Source organism: Oratosquilla oratoria, chromosome 12, assembly GCF_046742065.1.
Source record: "Oratosquilla oratoria isolate Oo_2021 chromosome 12, ASM4674206v1, whole genome shotgun sequence".
Lineage (NCBI taxonomy): Eukaryota > Metazoa > Arthropoda > Malacostraca > Stomatopoda > Squillidae > Oratosquilla > Oratosquilla oratoria.
Window position 1 is genome coordinate 53,502,317 of NC_134788.1, and position 24,471 is coordinate 53,526,787.

Sequence of the window (24,471 nt, forward strand, 5' to 3'; positions counted from 1 at the left end):
ATACAGCCCTCACTGATCCGCTACGCTTTGGCATGAACATCCGAGTGCCACAGAGGGCGTGAACCCTCCTAATGAAGGGGATCAGCGCCTCGAGAGAGCCGAGACATCAACCGGTCCTGGCCTGGTCCTTGCATCGTCTTCTGCAGTACCTGGCGTTCGAAAGGGCCATTATGGAGGAAGACCACTTCCCTCGACGCGTCGCCTTTCTGCTCGCCTTGACTACGGACTACAGGGCTTCACAGCTGGCGGCAATCACCCGCCACCCGTCCGTCTCCAAACTGGAGGAGGACAGCTCGGCCCTAACCCTCTCTCCATCACCAACATTCCTGGCCAGGAACGGCCGAGCGGACGACATGATCGGCCCTCTCAGAATACAATCCTTCCGGGAGGGAGGACGCCCACATCCACTGCGCCCGGTCCATGCGTTCGAAGACTACGTGGACCACACGGAAGAGATTTCTGAGGATCATCTCTTCTACAACTCGAAATTTAGGATTCCCCTAACCCCGAGGTCCCGGGCGCACCTGCCCTTCCGCTTTTTGGGAGAGAGCCGACCCGGGCCATGCCCCGCACGCCCACAGCATCAGGGACTTTGTGGCATCGCTGGAGTTTCTCCGCACCCACTCTGTGGAGCGGGTGCGGGACCTAGGGACTGGACATCGACGACTCCCTTGGGGACACGGTGTCTCTACCACTCGGTCGCCCCTGTCCCATGTGTCGCCATGGAAACGGCTCCACCTCTCTCATCTCAAAAAAGTGGAGGGGGCAAAGGGCGACCGAGGAGTGGGGAGGGGCCAGGAACCGTTGAACAGGATACAAATTTCGTATAGTTTACGCATTGTGTGAACAGTGCAATGTTGTGCATGTCACATTCTTCGGCGTGGGTACTTGACGTTTCTTTCTCCCCTCTACTGAGTGATAAAATGAATAAGTCTCCCATAGGAAAGACACACGTAATAACGGTTTGATTCAGGCTTCACCTCTCCTCCCACCTGTCCTCGTCTCATGCATAGCTTCGCTGTGCAGGTTTCTTTCAGCCGATAATATTTCTTTGTCGCGGCTCGTGCCGCTTAAATTCTTCTTATCGGCTTAATAAACCTGCACAGATTTAGGGTCCCTCCCTCCTCCCACAGGCGAAGCCTTCATTTCTCATTGAAGTGACGCGACGCCCGGCTCGAGCTAGCCGGGTAAGAAGGGAGGGGATAGTGAGGGGAGGTGGGGTCGACAATGCGCATGCCTGCACAGAGCCGGGAATTTTAAATTTCCGATGATTTTGGCGGAAAATTCAAACCACACTCAACCTTCGGGAAATGGCCATATGACAAGGAGTGTGGTATGGGATTATCGCTATAGCTTCGCTGTGCAGGTTTCTTAAGCCAATAAGAAGAATTTAAGCGGCACGAGCCGCGACAAAGAAATATTTCAGTTGGGGGGGCTGGCCACTTTTTTTTTGGGAGGGGGGGGGCGCCGCCACTGGTCATCACTAGACTTATTTTACACATATCAATCCCAGTCTCCAACATCGAGTCTCCTGGCCCCCATACCTCCAAAGCCACGACACCACGAAATGAATATCCCTAATCGCCCGGTGGCAGAAGCCCTTTTTTAGACACTACTGTCTTTTCATTTTCTTACAGACATTCTTCCCCTCCCACAAAAATCGATCCCACGCGAGCGGCTGATCTTACCTAGCTAGTCCACTACACAGACAACATTCGTAGTAGGGGACCAGAACAGTCATAAGTAATACCAATCAGTACACATAATACACATAAACATTATCATCGGTTTGTGAATAATACAAAATGTTCGTAACATATAGGATTGAGACCAAAATTCGAGCACCATCATATTAAAGGAACATTGTATTATGCATCAGGAACTACAGAATAGTACTAAAAGGTACCAAAACAGTATGAGTGAGTACCAGATCAGGTAAGTGGTCATTGCAAGGATAGTAATATATTTCAAAATATCAGGTAACAAAGCTTCGTCGTTGTTGTATTGAATTCTTTGTTTAGCTGACATCAACCAGAATAAAACAGCATAAGTCTTAAGTAAGAGTGAAAAATTAACTTTTAAATGTCAAGAGGCATATTCCCTTCGAGACAAAGGATCTTTGATAGTTTACCGTACGAACAGCCACGAACGGCCAATTGTTGATCCAAATATTGACTGGGAGGAGACTGTTTATCTCAACCCAATTATTCACCAGTTTGATTACACACTTATTTGGCAGTGAGTAGTTGTTCTAATCCACCCCCCCCCCCCATAAAAAAAATGCTGGTCCTCAAATGGCATTCGTAGGTCAGAACAGACTTTGAGTTTGATACATTGTTTATATTTCTAGTCTGTCAGAGAATACAAGATTATTAAATTTTTCTACCCGTCAATGGTCAATTTAATTTAATTATATGAGTGTCCTTTTTCTGGTCAAGTGTTAGGACTGGTTCAGAGTAATTCCAGGACAGCAGATATTCAATTACCAATCCAACTGATACCTAACCTAACTAAACCCTCCACTCTAGTTGGGATCCAGCTTTTTTGGGTAAAATTGTAGAAGTGGATACCTACGTGATATAGTAATGGAAAATTAAACAATAGTTTGTAAATTATATATTAATGTAATATACATTATTATTACCAATCCAAAGAATATAAGTTTTAGAGATATGTAGCATCCCAAAACACAGATTCTAAATTGTAATTCCTGCAGTAATCTAGAGTAGTTGCATACCTTAAGTAAAAATGTGCCTTGTTTGATTAGCTGTTGGCCCCTTGTACGAATTTGCCTTGTACAGCACATTCTAGGACCTAACCCAACCAAAACCTAGCAATGAAGAGATATGGAGGTTTGTATGCAGCTTCCCATCTTTGTACTAGTGGGAAAAAAAAAAAAAAAATCAGAAGTAAAGCAAGTTTACATATTTTATCTTGAACTATGTTCTCTATTTTATGACCTGCAAAATATGTATGGGGGCCTGACAACCATTGCTCCATACATAGGGGTGCCCCATCTTTTATAGAAATGTAAATTGCAGCCATGTTGAAGGGGTTCATTCCTGATGTATCAACCTTACATTGGGATAACCAGGAACATGGGTATTTAGATAAAAATGGGCAAAATGGTTCTTCCCTGAAAATTTAGGATTTCCCCAGAGATAATCACTGCAATTTCATTCTTTCTTTCCATCTCTTCTCAGGGTTGAGATCCATTCTCTTTGTCTCGGGGATTTGAGTTTGTTACATCTTTCTCCCTGGTTGGTTAGAATGGAGGGGATCCTATAGAAATATTTCTTTTCACCATGCCTTGCTCTGAGCAGCATATGATTGCACAATGTTAACCATAACTACAATTCTCCAACAATTCCTTCTCGCTTGTGGTTTTTTCTCCAATATGGCGGCATAGGCACATCACATGAACCTCGACATCGTGCAGCAATGGTCTATATGTTGAGATCACTTCCAAATTGTGTAGGTCAGGCCTCTGTTTTGTGTCCTCTGTGTCCTCCCCTCAATTGACCTTGACCAGATGTGTCCACTAAGACTTCCCTCAAAATTAAATTTAGTCTCCTAATTTGCCCAGAATTAATCAAGTCTCCTTTAAATTGTACTACAGTAGAATCCTGATTTAATGAGTCCCTCTCATTAACTTGAGTTAATGAATATAATTCCATTCAGCCAAGCATATTTCATTATTTGCAGTCATACTGGAAATAGGCTGAAAAATTATTCGGTATGTGAATCCACCTTTCATTATTCACCTGATTAGGTTGGCAACTATTAATGTGGGTTAGTTTTTCTTATATTTTCTTTATAATTATATTTTTGGCTGTGAGCTCTGCATTCTTTATGTAACATTTCCTCAAAGCATTTCATATTTTGTGAATTTATTGTAGATATTTTTTTTTAGCCCATTCCATCCATTTACCAATGCTACAAAACAAATATTTTCTGATGCTTTTTAAATTATTTTTTCCTTTAGTCTCCCATTGAGTGACACCAGTATGGGTCTGGATTTTCCAGTTTCACTTGACTAATTTGTGTCAAAGGTTCCAATTCTCTTTACTGCAGTAATATCATCATTGTGGATGTTTTGGCCCAGGACATAAACCCACTCTGAGAATTGGCACAAGAGATAAAACACCAATTCCTGAAGTGGGTTTATGTCCCAGGTGAATATGCAGATAAACAATGAAACTGTCACATGATCCAATAATATGCTGGTTACTGCTAGGAAAAGGAAGCAAAACTTGCAAGGGCTTTTCTGTAATTCATATATTCAGGGGAGATACAAAAGTGGTATAAAATCACTTGCACCACTTTTGTGTCTTGCCTGAAGATGTGAATTACATGAAAGTGCATGGGACTTTTGTATTTCTTTGTCTTTAGATACAGCGTGTGTATATATATATATATATATATATATATATATATATATATATAACCTGTATATATATATATATATTATATATATATATATATATATATATATATATATATATATATGCACACACACACACACACAGAAATTTGACATGCAAACATAGATTAGATAAATCACATCTATTACTACTGGAACAGAGAAGAGAAAGAGGTGGTTTGCTATTTACAGAATTATGAAAACGATGAAAGTTCTTGATAGAGATGACTTATTGAAATGGGACAGAAGAGAAACAAGAGGACATGAGAAGCTAAAGAAGGACAGTTACAGAAGAGATTTGAAAAATAATAGCTTCCCACACAGAGTGATTGATGTATGGAACAAACTAAATGAGGAAACAGTGAGTGCCAAAACTATACAAAATTTTAAGAACAAACTGGATGCAGAGAGATACAAGAATGGGTCACTACGAGCATAGCTCTCGTCCCATAAAATACTAGGTAAATACACACACACACACAAACACAGTGAAGAAAAAACAACAAAAGAATCTACGAAGAAAGGATTGGAAATGAGTATAGTTGAGAGCCCAAGAGGTGTGATACCCAAGCACCACTGCATTTTGGATACACCAAAGAAAAACACAAGGTGGGAAAACAATGTATTTTCAGGTTTTCAAAGAAATGCAAGCAAAATAGGAAGAAGTTTTGATATATATAGAGAAAGTAGGTATAGCAATGCACTGAGAAATCACAAATTAAGCAAACTAATGGAAGAAATCATACACTTGAAATATAACTACCGGGCTGTTCAAAAGGAACTGATTACACTACAAAAAAGCAATGAGCAAACTATCAAAGAATTGAGTGACCTAAAGAGTGAAATAGAAAGTCTTAAGAGAGAAAACGAAATACTGAAAAATGAGGATAAAAATAAAAATGACAAACTAAAAAAGGAGGTAAATGAACAGTTGCAAGTAGTGACTGGTAAAGTAGGAGAATCAATTATAGAAACAGACCTCATTGAAATAGAGAATCAATGGAAGAAAGAACAGGAAAATGAAGAAATATCATTTAGAAAAATAATTAAAGAGCAGATGGAAGAAAATACAAAAGAAACAGTTATAAAAGAAATCAAAGAGAAGGAAAATTTGGTGAGAGACACATGTGACAAAGGCAAGTGCATTGCAGTCCATGGTATAGAGGACAAGCACGATATGTATAGATACCAAAAAGAATAGGAGGAGAAGGAACTGGTCAAAGAAATTCTGAAAGAAATACAGGATGAAGATAAAAATCTCACTAAAGAAATCTACGAGATTCACAGGATAGGCAAATACGTATACTCAAAAGAAAAACACCAAAGACCTCTAAAAATAAAACTAAGAACACAAATGATGGCAGAGGAAGTATTATCAAAAGCGGTCAAACTGGCAAATAGCGAGAAATTCAAAAATATAAGACAAAGTGCTCAGAATTGAAGCTAGTGATAGAAATGAAAAGAAAACAGACGGAAAAAACAAGTTTTTTTTTTTTTGGGAGAGTGCTGGATTTGAGACTGAAAAAATGGTATAAAAAAAAAAAAAAATGGAAACCTAAACCAAAAAAGAAAAGAAAATACGAAAATAAAAGTGGCATACACAAACATCGATGGTATGATCTCTGGAATCAAAGAACTGAATGACTATCTAGAAACAGAAAAACCTGACATCATGGGCATAGTAGAGACCAAACTGAAAGGACCGATATTAACAAGCATAGTGAAACATGGTTTATATAACCACTGGGCAAAAAACAGAACTGATAAGCAAGGAGGTGTCATGATATTGACCAAAAAAGGTTTAAATGTAACGAAGATAATCGAAGGTCAGGGAAATACAGAAGTAATTATGAATGAAATTGCTAACAAAAAGATGAAAAGCAGAAAATTTGTAGTAGTGTATGTACCACCAAAAACCCATGCGTGGCCAGATAGTGAACATTCCAAATTATTGGAAGAAACAATAAAGGTGTTAAACGAATCACTGAAAGAGAGTGAAAACATAGTAATCATGGGCGATTTTAATGCAAAAGACATAATTTAGGAAGAAATGACAGTCAAGGGGGGAGATGAACTCTGGAGCAACATGCTACTAGATATGACCATCGAATACACTCTAACACAATGGGTTAAGGAGAATACTAGATATAGAAACAATGAGGAACAATCAAAACTAGACCTAGCATTAACCTCTGAACCAGATATTGTGAACAGAATGGTGTATAAAACACCAATTGGAAAAAGCGACCATATACCAATAGAGTTTGAATTAAAAGAACAGAACAACATAGAAATTACAAACATAGAGAAGGAATATTTATGTACAACTAAACTTTGTAGAACTAAGGAAATTTTTCCAAAATACAAATTGGAATAGGTTCTCTAAAGAGGAAACAAATATGGATGACAAATAGACCATGTAAGAAAATTATAAAGAGGAGTTAACAAATATGTACCAAAAAAGAAACAAAAAGAAATTTATATAAAATGTTGGTTCAACAAAAGATATAGTGAGGCTAAAGCCAGGAGAGATAAAGCATGGAAAAAATGGAAAAAGACAGGAAAACATCCCAATGGCAAACATATTTTTAGAAAAACTTAAAAATGAATATGTAAACATACGCAGGAAAGAAAAAAGATAATATGAAAGGGATATCATAGACAAATGTAAGGATCAACCAAAACTCTTTTACAGATATGTAAATGACAAACTAAAGGATAAGCATGATATAGTAAAATTGCGTGAAGGAGATAAAGAGTACATAGACGACACAGAGATGGCAGAAGTTATGATCAGACACTTCAGGTCTGTTTTTACAAGTGAAAGCTCACAACCCTGGAGGGACAAACAACTAGAAAGTTCACCCATGATGAAGAAAATAAAAATAATACAGAGGGAAATAAGAGACCAAATTATATATATATACAAACATATATTTACCTAGTTGTATCTTACGGGAATGGAAAGGATGCTCATGGTGTCCTCTGTATCTCGCAGTATCTAAATTGTTCTTAAATTTGTGTATGGTTTTTACACACACTATCATTTCATCCATTTTGTTCCATACATCCACCACATTGTGGTGAAGCCTGTTCTTTTTCAGGCCTCTTCTATAACTGTCTTTTTTGAGTTTCTTTCCATGTCCTGTCATATTTCTTGTATCCCATTTTAGTAAGTCTTCTCTCTCTGACTTCCATACCTCTCATGATTCTATAGATGGTCAACAAGTCTCCTCTTTCTCTTCTTTATTCCAGGGTCGGTAACTCTAGTATTGACAGTCTCTTTTCGTATGACAGTTCTGAAAGTGTGGGGGCCATCTTTGTAGTTGCTCTTTGGATTCTTTCAATTTTCCTTATATTGTTTTTGGTACTGGTCATGGTCTTATCAGTGTGACCAGTATTTTCTTCACCATTTCTTCGTCCAAGTAAGTTAATGCCACTTTTGTTTACCTCACCAAGTTGTAGGTTTCTCTGACAATTTTGTTTATCTGTTTATCAGGGGACATGTCCTTTGTGATGATTACTCCCAGGTCTTTTTCAAATCCCACTTTCTTTAAATTCTTTTCACCAGTTTTATATTGTCCTGATATCCTGTTTTTACTTTTTCCAAATTCCATTATACTACATTTCTTGATGTTGAAGTCCACTTCCCACTTCTGACTCCATTCCCAAAGTTTTAGATCTCTCTGCAGTGACTCAGTCTATTTCAGTGCTCACTTTTCTCAACAATTTTGCATCATTAGTAAAGAAGTTCGTGTAACTGTGGACACCCTTGTCCATGTCATTCACATAATAGCAATCATTATTGGAACCAGTACTGAACACTGTGGAGCTCCACTAATCATCTCTTCCCAAGTAGAACCTTTTACCTCTGAGCACTATTATTTTTCTTCCATGCAGGAAGTTCTCCATCCATTCCATTAGTTTACCTTGTACCCCTCCAATGTTTTTCAGTTTAGTATGTGGCACTTTATCAAAATCTTTTTGTAGATCTAGGAAAGCATATTCAGCCCATCTGTCCCTTTCCTGCATTATATCTAATAGTCTTCAGTATGAGCAGATCAGATTTGTGGCACGTGATCTTTCCTGTATGAATCCAAAATATCACGGGTTTAGTATATTATTCTCTTCTAGATGTTTTGCCCACATATTTTTGATAATTTTTTCACAAATTTTGGCTGCAGTACTTGTAAGGGAAATCAGTCTGTAGTTTGTTGGGTCTTCCTTGTTACCTCCTTTATATATTGGTATGATGTTGGCCTTTTTCCAGTCTTCTGGTATTTTTCCTTCCTTAAGCAAACAACCTATTATATTGTATATTTTGCCTACCAATTCTTCTTTACACTCCTTTAGTATCCAGTTTGCAATTTCATCTGGGCTGTGATTTTCTGACATCAAGGCTAGTTATTTGATTCCTTATTCCAGGTTGTGTTGCTCTTATTTCTGCCATAGGGAGGGAATTCTCTTCTCACCCTTCATCCCAGTGCCATACTTTTTTTCTAGTGAAAACCAATTTGATATGTTTACTCACAACCTCAACCATTTCTATATCTTCTGTGTATGCTATGTTCCCTTGGGGTAGTTTCTCTATTTCATGCTTGTTATTCAATTTACTATTCACATATCTATAGAATATTTGGTTGATCCTTACATTTTTCTATTGTGTCTTTTTCCTAATTTCTTTTTTCTTCCCTGCATATTTTTACTTATTCACTCATTTCTATATATACCATTTTTTTCTTCTCTTTTTTCCATCTTTTTTTGCCATCCAGTTGGTGAGAAGTGTGGCTGTGGATTTGGTTGTTGCTATTTTGAATCTATTTGTGGTGAAACAGGTGTTGAATGTGTTGAGGTATGGCTGTTGTATTTCTTTGGCTCTGTCTGTATTACAGTGTGTGCATGTAATTATCTCATCTGAGTAGGAAGAGATTTGTATTTCTGAGGTGTGGGGTGTGGGTATGTCATGCATGTACAGATTAAAGGTGGGGTAGTCTGTCCCTAAAATTTCTGGTGTGCAATGATTGACCATTATTTGACATATAGTAATTTCTACCTGACAAATAATATGTCATGATACCCACACAGGTATTCTACTGAATGTGACAAGAAAAAATATGTAAAGCACCTCTACAATATCTCAGGTCAATATTATTGATTATGTTTTGCTTAAATAATAACAGGTACACCACTTATCAGTGTATCTTAAACGATGTGACTTGCATCACTTTATAAGTCAGATGAATGAGATGAACTGAATAAATCTTTCTAGAGTAGTTCATTTTTAGAGTCAGGTCTTGTAAGCCCAAATGTGGAATTTTATTGAGTTAAAACAAAATATGCCTTTTTGGCCAGCTGGGGCCATTCCCCATCACATCTCATGACACGAGGAAAAAGCTACAACAAAATTTGAGTCATTCTGATCGTAATGGAGTGAGTATGCATGTAGATTTTGGATGAATTTCAGTACATTTCTAAAAAAGTACAAGTACAATGCAATATATCATAGCACCCTGTTAGTGTGAGAATCAACACCGTGTGAGATCGAAACCTTTATTGGTACGATGTTTCGCTTGTTACAGCTTTTTCAAGTACAGGAACTGTAAAAGCTGTAACAAGCGAAACGTCGTACCAATAAAGGTTTCGATCTCACACGTTGTTGATTCTCACAGTCTTGTCGGCTTTTGCCATTGTGTTTCACCCTGTTAGTGTTTCTACACAGGTGATGGGAAGTACAAAGAATCTGTTTAGGTACAAAGGGACTTGAGTATGAAATGTTTTGTGTACAAAACATCCACAATCTGATTACAGTGTATTAGGTACTTTGCCACAATAACATGCCACCAATACCCCAGACAGGGTAGAATGTAATATATCATAGCATCATCCCTGTTAGTGTTTCTACACAGGTGATGGGAAGTACAAAGAATCTGTTTAGGTACAAAGGGACTTGAGTATGAAATGTTTTGTGTACAAAACATCCACAATCTGATTACAGTGTATTAGACAATTTCAGAGTTAGATGTCAGTCTTATAATTACATTTTTTTTTTCCAGGATGAGGATAACTATCACCATTTCTTTGGAAGAGCTATCTGTAGATTTCATATATGTATGATAAAATGGATCCAGTATGACATCTGCAGCACAGGTATGTCACGAGTCATCTTAGATATTGTATGATGACCCACACAAGAGAGAATCCTTTCCAGTGTGACCTGTATGATTCTACTTTCTCACAAAAGGGTGATCTCAAATGGCACAAAAGTCACCTAAAAACATGTGGTGACCCACTCAGGAGAAAGTCAATCCACTGTGAGCTTTGAGATTCTGCTTTCTCAAAAAAAGATGGTCTTGGAAAGCATATGAGGACCCTAACAGGAGAAAAGCCTTTCCAGTGTGACGTGTGTAATTATGCTTTCTCAGAAAGGGGTAATCTCACACAGCATAGGAAGACCCACACAGGAGAGGTGTATCCAGTGCAACCAGTACAATGGAGTTTTCTCATGAAAGAATAACCTCAAATTTCATATAATGACCCACATTAGAGAGAAGCCATTCCAATATAGCCTGTGCAATAAAGCTTTGTCACAAAAGAATCAGCTGAAAGATCACATAATGATCCACATAAGAGAGAAGCCTTTCCAATGTGACCTTTGTGATTCTACTTTCTCACAAAAGGGTTCTCTCACAAATCATATAAGGACCCACACAGGAGAGAAACCTTTCCAGTGTGACTTTTGTGATTCTGCTTTCTCACGAAAAAATTGTCTTACACAGCATATAAGGACCCACACAGGAGAAAAGCCTTTTCAGTGTGACCTGTGCAATTCTGGTTTCTCACATAAGAGTATTCTTACAATGCATATGAGGACCCACACTGGAGAGAAGCCTTTCCAGTGTAACTTGTGTGATTCTACTTTCTCACAAAAAGTTTCTCTCAAAAATCATATGAGAACCCACACAGGAGAGAAGCCTTTCCAGTGTGACCTTTGTGATTCTGCTTTCTCACAAAAGAGTGATCTCACACAGCATATGAGGACCCACACAGGAGAGAAGCCTTTCCAGTGTGACCTTTGTGATTCTGCTTTCTCACAAAAACGTTATCTCAAACAGCATATGAGGACCCACACAGGAGAGAAGCCTTTTCATTGTAACCTGTGTGATTCTGGTTTCTCACATAGGAGTACTCTTAGAATGCATAAAAGGACCCACACTGGAAAGAAGCCTTTCCAGTGTGACCTGTGTGGTTATGCTTTCTCAGAAAAGGGTTCTCTCACAAAACATATGAGGACCCACACAGGAGAGAAGCCTTTCCAGTGTGACCTGTGCGATTTTGCTGTCTCACGGAAAAGTTCTCTTGTAGAGCATATGAGGACCCACACAGGAGAGAAGCCTTTCCAGTGTGACATATGTGATTCTGCTTTCTCACAAAAAAGTACTCTCAGACAGCATAGGAGGACCCACACAGGAGAAAAGCCTTTTCAGTGTGACCTGTGCAATTCTTGTTTCTCAAGGAAAAGTGTTCTTACAAGGCACATAAGGATCCACACTGGAGAGAAGCCTTTCCAGTGTGACCTGTGTGATTCTGCTTTCCCAGAAAAGGGCTCTCTCACAACGCATATTAGGACCCACACAGGAGAGAAATCTTTCCAGTGTGACGTTTGTGATTCTGCTTTCTCACATAAGGGTTCTCTCACACAGCATATGAGGATCCACACAGGAGAGAATCCTTTTCAGTGTGACCTGTGCGATTCTGGTTTCTTACGTAAGAGTTCTCTTACTAGGCATATAAGGACCCACACTTGATAGAAGCCATTCCTATGTGAACAGTTTGATGCAGCTTCCTCACAAAAGAATTGTCTCAAATATCACATGATGACCCCTACAGGAGAGTAGCCTTTCCAGTGTGACCTGAGTAATTCAGGTTTCTTACAAATGATGTCTCTCAAATGTCACATGGTTACTAAAACTGTTGAGAAGCCATTCCATTGTGACCTGTGTAGTGAAAAGTGTTCCCTCTAAGTTTTATGCACATGTGTGTGTGCACACATGTTTTACAACTAGTACACAAAAGAAAAAATGTGCATACAGAAGGCTTTCAGGATGAAATTGAATTGTTCTAGATAAATTGTATGATTTTATAATAATGAATTCACAACAAAAGAAAGATATGATCTTGAGAATCTGTGAATGACCTTTAAAATGTAAGTGTACAATTTCATAATTGCACATGTGGGTTTAAGATTGTATTGTGTTTAACGGTTATTTATCATCAGCACTTAATCATTCAAATTAATTAAATAAAGAAGAATGTTATCAATTTCACTCCCTCAAATTAAATATGCTTAATGGCCTGATAACTCTGAATATTTTACACAATATTTTTTGTATGTATCAAATTCTGTTTAGTAAAGAAAAAAAAAAGAATGGTAGAGTTTCCTACTAAGCCCTACTCTTCAAGAATAACAGCATGTAAAGGCCCATCCCCCTTCCCCCGGCTACAACTCAATTCATTGTGGCTGCACTGATAGTCGTTTGGCTCCCCACCTCGACAAATCGGCTTGTTTGCTCACCAATTCAACGAGCTAGTCTGCCTCGAGCTTCAAAGCCCGAGAAGAATGTACCCCTCCTCCCCCAACGACGAATCAGAACTTGATCAGAAGACGTCCTGCGAAGACTACCCCCTGCCACGCTAATCCCAAGTCTTAATTACTCCAGTCGCAGGCTACTCGACGTCAAGTCTTCTCGTCTTCGCTGTTCTCAGGAAAATCGTCTGAGTGGGCCGGAACGGTTCGTCCATACGTACCCAAACATTGCTACTCCATCGTTACGATACGGAGGTTCAAAGTGCTGAGCATCTCGTATCAGATGTTCCTTTCATCAGCATTCCATTGTACACTTTTGATGGTTTAATATGTATTCATAACTCTTTTAAATCCCTTAATTATTTTCCGTGTTTGATTCAAACCCCAGGAAATCTAGTAGCACCCGAACTGGTAATACTTTTAAGGGCCGAGAGAACATAGTTCCTCGTTCGCCCTCACACAGCATGAGCAAAAAAGATGATTATGAAAATACGGCTACTAAAAGAGCTTTGCTTAGTTAGAAATTCAAATAAGCACAACACTGAATCAAAGCCAAAGGAAAGATTCGACGTTAAAAATTATGATAAGAGAAAAGGGAGCTGTTGCAAAGGACCGTCCCGACTTTCTAGTTGAATTTCATTGAAAGGTAAACAAAGGAAAACAAAAGAAGGCGACATGTCAAATTCAAAGGAAGCAAATGGTGTGCTGCAAAAACAAACTGCCCAGAGGATGGTCAGTGTTTGATATCTCCTGTATTTCACATTATGGTTTTTCATTTGGTAGTGAACATGTTAATGCCCTTTGTCTTGAATATCATAATTTTTTTTGGCTGATACTACAGAAATGATTAATTAGTCAGTTTAATGATTTCAAATTTTCTGTGCACAAAAAAATTAAATCCAAAATGATATGAGATTTTACACAAATGGTGGTATTTGCTCTTCAGAATGAACAGATATGTGACTTGGCAATGTTGATGGATATTGGACGAACCTTCCTTGTGTCTCATGCAGACTATGAGCGAGGTTTTACCCAAATGAATAAAATAAAGAACAAACTTGGAACCAATTAGGGGAATGTCATTTGGATATGCTTATGAGAATGAAAAGCTACCAATTGTATGGGAATTCAATCACTTTAGATAATGTGTACAAAGAGTGGGTGAATGCCAAAGAGAGAAGAAATAAGGGGAAGCTAGAACTAATGCTGATAATTGGTAATGGGCTTTTTTTTTTATCATGTATATAGTTATTTGCGATTTTAGGAATTTAAATAAAGGTAATCAGTCATTAGTGTTATCTTTTTTACTTCATTTCATACCACTAATCAGATAAATAATATACCAAGAGCTTTTCCCTCCTTATAAGGGAGGTAGGTAAGTCAGAGGCACATACCTATTCACTGCCCATTTGACTCCGCCTTTTCCAACCATCCCATCTCAGCTCTTCATGGATGATGGGTCATCCCTGCATCCTGCCAACTGCCCTGGGTCAAACGCAATGCAGCAGGACACAGTGTATCCACAGCAAGGCCGTTTCACTTAATTGGTGAACCCCCCTCTCCATCCCCTCAAGCAGGAAAGGAGAAGAGGAAAAATCCCTTCAGGCTGCATCAAAATATCATTCACACAGAAGAACCCCCCATCCCTCTCTTCCTTACATAACAATATCACCCATACACATTCTCCAATCAAACCTATTTTCTGCCTTCTACCTTCCTTGCTCAACAGACATTCCCCTCTTGATGGTCGTCCCCTCAAGTTCATTCCCCCCCACCTCTGCCTTCCACACCTCTTATACTAGTCTTTCACCACTCGTTCTTTCCATGTGTCCGAGCCATCCCAGTAACATTTCATCAGCCATATCTGCCATCTCCTTTTCCACTCCTGCTCTCCTCCTCACCTCCTCGTTTTTCACTCTATCCAACCTTGTAACCCTTACTATACTTCTCAGACATTCCATCTCAAACACATTTAAAATTTTCCTCTCTGCTTCTCTTAAATTCCAAGCCTGTGCCCCATACAATGCCATCAACACAATCATCCCTTCATACATTCTCCTCTTTGCATCCATTCCCAGTTGCCTATTTCTCATACCACTTTTTAATCTTCCATGACATTTACTTGCTTCTCTCAATCTACAATTTACCTCCATTCCTCCCGTTCCTGCCATACATAGTGAATATTTTTGTCAGCTCTGTCATTGTCACACAAAGGACTCTTGAAATACAAAATCAGTCGTTGCAAAACAAATAAAAACAATAGTCACTACAGGTACTTTGCGCATTTTTTCCTTAAGTGCCCTTGGTTTATCACTCTTACTAACAACAACAGGCTTCAGTCTGTGGGAGCTGTCAGCATTACCACAGACCATAACTGACAGCCTGTCCATTACTAGTATCCTGCCGGTAGTACTGCTTATCTCGGTGGAAACCTGGGTGTTACTGGGCAGAGACTTCCAATATAACCCGGTTTCATCAGCGATTTAAATTTGAAAGTCTCGTTAATGCTCCACTTCACTAAACTCAAGAAACCTGTCCATAAACGGATCCACAGCACTGGCGTCGGCACTAAGCAGCTCCCCAGTGATAGCTTTGTTTACGATGGCGTGGCGCCGTCGAAACCACCGCAGCCAGCCATCACTACACTTGAAGTTGGTGTGGCCAAGATGCTCAGCAAGTCTCTGTGAAGTATGTTGTATATGCACGCCAAAGACGTCTGGGGGGGGGGGTGCCAACCGCCCGTCCCCGTCCTATCCACATACACTCACTCATACCACACACCCCCGTTTGACCTCGAGATCAACCTACTCCTCGTCTCCTCCTTCCTCTACATCATAGTCCTGCAGCCACCTTGGCGGACGCCTGTCGCGGTGGGGTCTCCGAGACACCGCCTCCTCATTCGCTGTCGCTCCGTGGCCTTCCTCCTCGTCTTCTCCTTCACTCACCACACGCCGAACATCCAAGATATGCCGCGGCACTCCCTCAACAGAGACGTTGTTCCGTGAATTCACCTCCGTCACTGTCCCTCTCGTCCACTGTGACGTGCACTTTCTGTCCTTTGGTCTCACCCATACCTCCTCCCCCACCTGCACTGAGGCGGGGCCTTCTTCGGCATTGGCCGGCGGTTCCGGCCCCTTCAGCGGATGCCGCCAATCGTATTTGAACACGGCCTTTTGCGGGACCGAGCGGTCGTCTTGGCCTGACCTGGGAGACATGTTATACCAAAAAGACTGCTTCCGTTGGCAGTATTCGCGCCTTCTCGGCCATGGACTGAATTGTACGATGGTGTCGTTCTACTGTCCCATTTCCGCTCGGTCAGTAAGCTGCACGGAAGAAGCGTCTTGTGTTCCACTTGTCTAATGTACCTTTCAGCGCCTCCGACCGAAACGCCGTGCCGTTGTCCATCAGGACTTCATCCACTGGGCCCCGCTCCAAAAATACCTCGTTCATCACCCGCGCAATCTCTTCCCCAGTCTCCGCCTTCAGTCCTCGCCAAATGCCGAACCGCCCTGCCCCACAATCGACCATCGATAAGTATATGGTGCCTTGATAGTGGGTTACGTCAATCGCCAGCCGCCTCCAGTTCTCTTCCACGCAAAGCTCCCCCGCTGAGTGCGGTATGGGGGCGGGGTCTATGAATTGTCAGCGGGCGCACGCCCTCAACGCATGCCGCACTTCTTCCCTCGATATGTTCGGGTCAACCTTCCTTGCCAGGAACAATGACCTATCGACCCCTAGGTGATGCGTTTCGTGCAACTCTTTCGCACGGAAGGACCCAGCGGCGCACACCTCGAGCTTCTCCTCGTCCTGTTCTTCCTTCGCTTTCAGCCAGCTCTTCATTCTGGTTAGCGCGTCTGCTTTGTTCATCTCCGAGGGCACCACCTCCCTCACCCTCATCTTCATGCTGAACTCGTCGATTTACTCCCTCAGGATCCTAAGTCTCACGCAGCCCCCATTTCAGCGCCAAATTGACTCCTTTTATGACCGCGTCCAACTCTGATACGTTGATATGGTGGTAGTCGTCCTTCTTCCGCTGCCACGCTCCACCTTCTACTACCACGCCCCCTATCTCCAAGACGGCGTCGGTCGCTATGCTACTTGCGTCGCACCACACTACGGCTTGGCTCTGCTGGGGCGCGTTCCACTGTCCCCTCACTGGATCATCGTGCATCGTCCGCTGTACGACGTCACGTATCATGGTTAGAGTGTCCTCATCAATCTTCACTCCCCAATGTTTCGACCCCGACCTCCTCTTAATGTAGCTGCACGTCGTACGGAGCCAACCGGCGATCGAGTAGTGGCCCACTAATTTGCCGCAAAGGGAGAAAAGTTCTCGTTTGCACATTTCGTCCGTCACCTTCGGGATCTCGTTCCCTCTCCTGAACATCAGCGTTCCGGCCCCGTTCCTTTCCAGTCGCAGTCCCAACACTGCTCCTCCCTCCAACGGCTCCGGCTTCTTCACTGTCAATCCGTACCGAGCCAAATGTTCCACCACGCTCGACGATGATACTACACTATCGTCCACCAGTATGTCGTCGAGGTACGAGTCAGTGCCCTTCTTCATCGTTTCAGTCTTCTCCAGTACCGTCTTCAGGATTCTCGTCATGATCCTCTTGGCCGAGCTGGGCCCAAAACCCAGTCTGGTCAAGCAGTAAGTTCTCCCTTTGTATTTTACTAGCTGGTACTTCCATAGCTTCTTCGCCACGTGCATTTGCAAGTAAGCCGCCCGCAAGTCTACAACCGCGGAGAACCCCCTCCTTCGGCGCCACCTGCTTAGGGTCTCGCTACACACGTCTACAAAATCGTCGCCAATATGACACTTCACAAACTGGTTCAGCTCGCGGAAATCCAGCACTGGTCATACTTTGCTCTTGGTTGGCTGTACCACTGCCATCAAGGGCAGGATTCCGCCCTCCACTGGTTCCTCCCAGGGACTCAATATTCCCTCCTCGATCCAGCGCTCTACTTCAAGGTCAAAGCCCTCCCTCAACCCCTCTTTGAGGGTCCGCGCGTAGCAGTCGACTTTGTTCTTCAAGACGGGCAAGCCTTCCTTCGGATACCACTCTACTTCCCACTTCTGGCCGTCAAATTCCGCCAGGAAGTCCTCGTCCTCAATCGTGCATGGCGTCGCCCTCTGGACAGGGTCGAGCTTCGGGGCAGCACCGCCCCCGACGCGGCTTCCATTGCCACTCCTATGTCCACCCCCGGCCTCGGTCGGGTCTTCATCCTCCCTTCCGAGTCCCGCCTCATTCCAATCCATACGAGCCCACCGATAAACGTGACTTCTCCAAGCTGGGCAATTCCGTCCATTCCCAGCACCACGTCAATTCCCTCTAGAATCGTTCTGATAACGAGCACTCTTAGTCGTATCGGGATACCCTCTACTATCATTTCAATTTCCTGGTCGCCTTTGCATATCGTCTCTCTCCCGTCGACTGTTATCAGGGCCACATCTCCCTGTCTAAATTCTTGAACTATGTCGGTCCTCACGATCGTGGTTGAATAGCCTGAGTCTATCAGCGCCCTCGCGCGTCTCCCTCTCAAACAAACATCCACGATCGGCATACGACTGAACGGTGTCCTTACATTTCCTCGGCGGCCCCTTCCATGGTGGCCGCCAATTTCTCGTTTCCCTGACTGCAATTTCGGGCCATGTGCCCTCCCTGATTGCATTAGTAGATGAGCTCTACCTCCGCACAGTCCCTCGCAAGGTGACCCAGTCACCGACACTCGTAACAACGGACCCGAGACAGCCCACGCCATCTGTTGTAGTCACCCCCGAGCTCACCCATTTTCCTTTCTTATGGGGCTTCCTCCATTTGCCTGCCGCCCGCTGTTCCGGCCCGCGTCCACTCTCCCTCCACGGGCTGTATCCTCCTTTGTGGCTTTTCTTTGGCTACGGCCCCCATCAGCCCTCCATCCTTAGCCTTAGTCAGGAGCCTGGCGCGGGCTATCAGTTCGCCCATGTCTGCCTTTGCTGCATTTTCCATTTCCTGCAGCCCAGTCGATATGTGATCCGGAAACCCATTCACGAAAACCATTCTCACTGTCGTCTCCAGGCTGTTGCCTTCGACATTAACCAGGCCCGCCATTCTCCCGATGTCATTGGCGAACATGTCAACCAGTTCTCCTGTCCACCGCATTCGCTGTAGCTTACAGAACGCTTCGAAGGAGATCTCACCGAAAACCTCCTGTAACTTTTCCTTCACCTTTTCCACATCCTTTCGATTTTCGGTTGTCATTTCCATGTAGACGGATAAGGCCACGCTCTCGAAATTTAGCGCAATGTAACATGTCACGTCCTTTATTCCCGTTAGTTTCGCGACCAATTCCGCCTTCGTAAGCCACACAGCAACGTTTCCATTGCCGTCAAACGTCCTTAGGGTGATGCTGTTCATCTTGAACGGCTTGTCTCCACTCGCGGGTGTGGTCATCTCGGCGGTGCCTAGATAGCTTGTGGTATTTGGTTGGGTGTCATAAGAATATAAGAATGAAGGAGATTGCAAGAGATCATAAGGCCTACACTAGGCAGCTCCGTATCCATCACCACCTGTCCTCCCCATTCATAAAGTTGCCTAATCGTTTCTTAAAACTGATAGTTTCAGCGCTTACTACAATGTTACTAAGTTTATTCCATTCGTCGACCACCCTATTAGTAAACCAATTCTTGCCTATTTCATTTTTAAATCTAAATTTGTCCAGCTTATAACCATTACTGGGAATCCTGCCCTGTTGTTTTGATATGATGACCTTGTTTGCATCACCCTTGTTATAGCCTTTGATCCACTTGAACACCTCTATTAGATCACCCAGCACTCTGCGTCTTTCCAGAGTGTAAGTTAAGGTACCTATGCCTCTCTTCGTAGGGCAAATTTCTGAGTCCATGTATCATTTTGGTCATTCTTCTTTGTACTGATTCTAGTGAATTGATGTCCACTCTTTAGGATGGAGACCAAAACTGTACCGCATAGTTAAGAATGGGTCTAACTATCGCTAGATAGAGTTTAATAAATACCCCTGCACTTCTACTCGTTACCGTCCTAGCAATGTAACCTAATGCTCTGTCAGCTTTATCCCTGGTGCTAATGCACTGTTTCCTGGTTTTAAGGTCCGGACTCACTAGAACTCCCAAGTCTCTCTCGCACTCAGTTTTCTCTAAAAGCGTGTTATCTAAGCTGTATCTATTGTCGGGGTTGTGTAGCCCTACATTTAACACGCTACATTTAGAGATATTGAAGTTCATTTGCCATTTCACCAACCATGTGAACAATTTAAGATCATCCTGCAGAATCTCTACGTCGTCTCCTGACCTAATTAGGCGTCCTATTTTAGTGTTGTCCGCAAAGTTACTAACATCGCTATTTATCCCGTCGTCTAAGTCGTTTATATACATAATGAACAACAAGGGACCCAAAACCGAGCCCTGGGGGACCTCACTAGTAACACTGCCCCACCTAGATTTTACTTCTTTTATGGCGACCCACCGTTTTCTGCTACTAATCCAAGCTCTAATCCATTCTAACACTTTTCCTCCTATGCCATGGGCTTTGATTTTATTTAGTAGTCTCTGGTGTGGCACCTTGTCGAACGCTTTGGTAAAGTCAAGGTAAATAACATCGTAATTATCATTGTTATCTGACGCCTTATATACTTTGGTGTAAAAGGATAGAAGATTAGTCACACATGATTTACCCTTGGAGAAACCATGCTGTGAATCACGAATTAAGATATGTCTTTCGATGTGTTCCCTGAGTCTATTTACTATTACTGATTCAAGCATTTTTCCTATAACCGATGCCAAACTGATTGGCCCGTAGTTGCATATAGACGATCTATCTCCCTTCTTAAAAACAGGAACAACTTTTGCTTGCCTCCAAGCAGTAGGCATAAAACCAGTGTCTACTGATTGATTAAATATTTCAGTTAACTGGTCGCAGATTTCAAAGTTACATCCCTTTAGCATTCTCGGAAAAATTTCGTCTGGACCCGGAGATTTTGTAGCTTTAAGTCTTTCAATCTGCTTGACTACTACTTTGCTAATGCTGATATTAGACAGACTACTTTCTTCATCCCCTCTGAAAATCGGATCGCAGTCAGGTACTTTATCTAACCTCTCATTAGTAAACACCAATAGAAAATAATTGTTAAACTCCTCACTGATTTTTCCCTCCGATTCTATCATGACATTTTCATCGTTTTTAATTGGTCCTATTCTTTATTTTTGTTCTATAAAGATGAAAGAAATCCCTTGGGTTGGATCTTGCTTGACTAGCAACCTTAATTTCATAATTACGTTTCGCTGTACGTGTATTCTTTTTAACCAGCTTTGCCATTTCGTTGTATCTTGATGTAAGGTGTGTTTTCCCGTTTATATATATATATATATATATATATATATATATATATATATATATATATATATACATATATATGTATATATATATATATATATATATATATATATATATATATATATATATATATATATATATATATTACGTAAAGTCCTCTTTTCAGTCCGATCTCATGTTTCAATCTGTCCGTCATCCATTTGGGAGTATTACTATTTTTCCGTATTGACTTCAGGGGGAGAAATATATTTTGTGCATTAACAATTAAATCAATTAGATTGCTATACATTTCATCCAAATAGCTGACCTGTCTATTGAGCCCTCGCCCCCCAATGACCTGACCCAAGGTATGCATATTATCCTCCGTGACCCGACCCCTGGTCATGACCTGACCCCCGGTCACGCACCGAGACTCGACAATGTCCGAAACGTCCGCATGCTATTTCATATTCAAGTTCAAATAGGTTTTTATATTGTCAAAGTTTGCTCTCCTGAAGTCCGGTACTCGGACGTTATTCGTACTTTTTAATTCTTCCCAAATAATATTAAATCTTATTTCTTGATGACTGCGAGAGCCTAGCCTATCTCCCACTTTTACGTTACTCATTAGGTGCAGTGGCGGCGCCAGGGGGGCGGCTTTAGCCCCCCCCCCAAAAAAAAAAAAAAAAAAATGGCCAGCCCCCCAACTGAAATGAGCCAATTGAAAATTTAAAACACTCATTGAAATCATTTTGTTAAGTGGAATTTTTAATTGCCAGGGCTAAAGATTTGTCAGCCATCAGTGCTAGCCCAACCATTAACCCCCTCCCCTTCTGAAATGAGGATAATATATGTGTATTATCATATTACTATTAGCCCCCCCCAAAAAAAAAAATTGCTCAGCCTCCCCTTAGCCTCCCCAACTAAAAATTCCTGGCGCCGCCGCTGATTAGGTGCTTATTATTAGTTAAAACTAAGTCCGGAGTATTTTCTTCCCTCGTAGGATCGGTAATCTCTTGTTTTAGGAAATTATCCTGCATCACATCTAGGAATTTCTTTGTTTCCTAATCTATTACAATTTCCCGGTCACTGTTTCTATAATTAAAAACTCCCATGATCACAACGTTTTTGTACTGGGACGCTCTGTGAATTTCATGAATCAGGGGATCAGTCTGCTCAATGCTGAGGTTAGGAGGTCTATCCAAGACGCCAATAATAACTTTCTTATTCTTGCCTATAATCTCTACCCAAATAGATTCCGTACAGTCCTCTTCCTTGATAGAATTGTTGATAATACAGTTTATTGTATTTTTAATGAAAAGTGCTACCCCCCCCCATTCCTGCCAACCCTATCTATGTGAAAAACTTGTATCCTTCTATTTCGATTTCCGGAACGAAATTTTTATCAGCCTTGTTGATCCAGGACTCGGTAATAACTATAATATCGAAATTCTCTACGCATGCTTTACCTCGCAGCAAATCAATTTTGTTAATTGTGCTTCTGCTATTTGTATAGTAAACTTTAAGTTGATCTTCCTTCCACCTGCTTTGGTGATTCCTTTCACAGTCCCTAAACTATATTGCGATACTTCCCCTCCACCGCTACTCCCACGTAATCTACCCGAAAAACAAAAAACTGTAGGATGCCTACTTCTCGCGCAAGGGATTCAACAAGGAGCCGAAATCCTCTGGACGACAAGTGCACCCCGTCCCTTGTATATAGATGATTCCTACCGTAAAAGCGGTCCCAGTTGTCGGCAAATGCCCATCCATTGGCCTTACAATGTTTTGCCAGCCTGCAATTCATTGCAATAGCCTTGGAATGCAACATGCCTACAACTCTACGCCTCGGAAGGATTCCACATACAGCAGGAACACCTCCCCTATTTCTAATCTTGTCTAGTGCATCCCAGAACCGCGCAAACAATTCATCACTCCCTAACTTACCTATATAATTTCCCCCGGCACTTAAGCAAACTACAGGGTCCTTACCTTCCCCTACTAAAGACTCCTCAATCCTATTTCTAACATTTCCTATGCCCGCGCCGGGGAAACACACCTGCGTCCAATGTTTCCTATCTTTATCGCAGAAAGCCCTGTCTAAGTACCTCACTTGACTGTCTCCGACAACCAAAATCTTACCTGTGGGCAGGGATCCAGCGTCTGCCCTTCCCTTCTGCTCGTAAATTTCATTTGTTTCTTCTTCCTGCAGATTCGCTAGTACTTGAAACGAGTTCTTGCAATCGAGCGGGGCTGGTTAGGATTTTTTTCCCACTATTCCGCATCTTATATATTGCCGTTTTCCATCCCAGCTCATAGCAAGATTGGTCTTCCGTATTTTGGGCCTTCGAGCGGAGAACTCGATTCTCCTCTATATGGCACTTGACAGCATCCTCCAAGGCTTCAATTCTACTAAGTAGTGAGTGTACCTCATCGGCGCTGAACACGGTAACACAACCACTCGCCATATCACCAATTGAAGCAGCTACCCGGTTGACTTGACCTGAGTAACGACTACTGCTCGATGATGCCGCTCCTCCGGTTGCTTCTGGGTGGGCCTTTACTCCTCCTTGGAACACTCATGCCACTGTACCTAATCTAATTCCCTCTCTCCTCCTAACTACTAATACTAGCCCCACCGTTCCTCGGTGGGTATCCCTCCCTTACTACACTCGTGTTCCCCCAACCACCCACGCGCGGTCCTTCCCAGGCACTGTCCACCCACGTCGATGATGCGAGGGCACTTCCCCCTCTGGCGGGAAGGGGGATACCAACGCTCGTGCCCTTTGACCCCCCTCCCCCCAATCGGAGGGGGGAGTTGCCAACCGCCCGTCCCCGTCCGCGCCACATACACTCACACAATAAAAATAATAAAAATAACAATAATAATAATAATAATGATAATAATAATAATAATAATAATAATAATAATAATAATAATAATAATAATAATAATAATAATAATAATAATAATAATAATAATAATAATAATAATAGTAATAATGATAATAATATATAAGTTTATTTGGCAATAAATACATCAAATACAGATAAAGGAAAACACATAGTTCGAAATTACACTTACAATTACTGAAGATAACACAAAAAAGCATGTAAGCCTATTTCCATTGTGG

The 24,471-nt window shown here is 41.8% G+C and overlaps 1 protein-coding gene across 2 annotated transcripts; it reads left to right on the forward strand.

Annotated features, from left to right (window-relative positions):
* Nucleotides 1-1,732: 1,732 nt before the first annotated feature.
* On the forward strand, nucleotides 1,733-14,219 carry LOC143031772 (uncharacterized). 2 transcript variants are annotated; one of them, XM_076196028.1, is made up of 2 exons: nucleotides 1,733-1,935; nucleotides 10,477-14,219. In XM_076196028.1, the coding sequence occupies exon 2, from the start codon at nucleotides 10,954-10,956 to the stop codon at nucleotides 12,226-12,228; it is 1,275 nt and encodes a 424-aa protein (XP_076052143.1). In that variant the 5' UTR covers nucleotides 1,733-1,935; nucleotides 10,477-10,953; the 3' UTR covers nucleotides 12,229-14,219. The 2 variants fall into 2 exon arrangements, with proteins under 2 accessions (XP_076052143.1, XP_076052144.1); XM_076196029.1 differs by having other exon boundaries at nucleotides 1,733-1,902.
* Nucleotides 14,220-24,471: the final 10,252 nt, after the last annotated feature.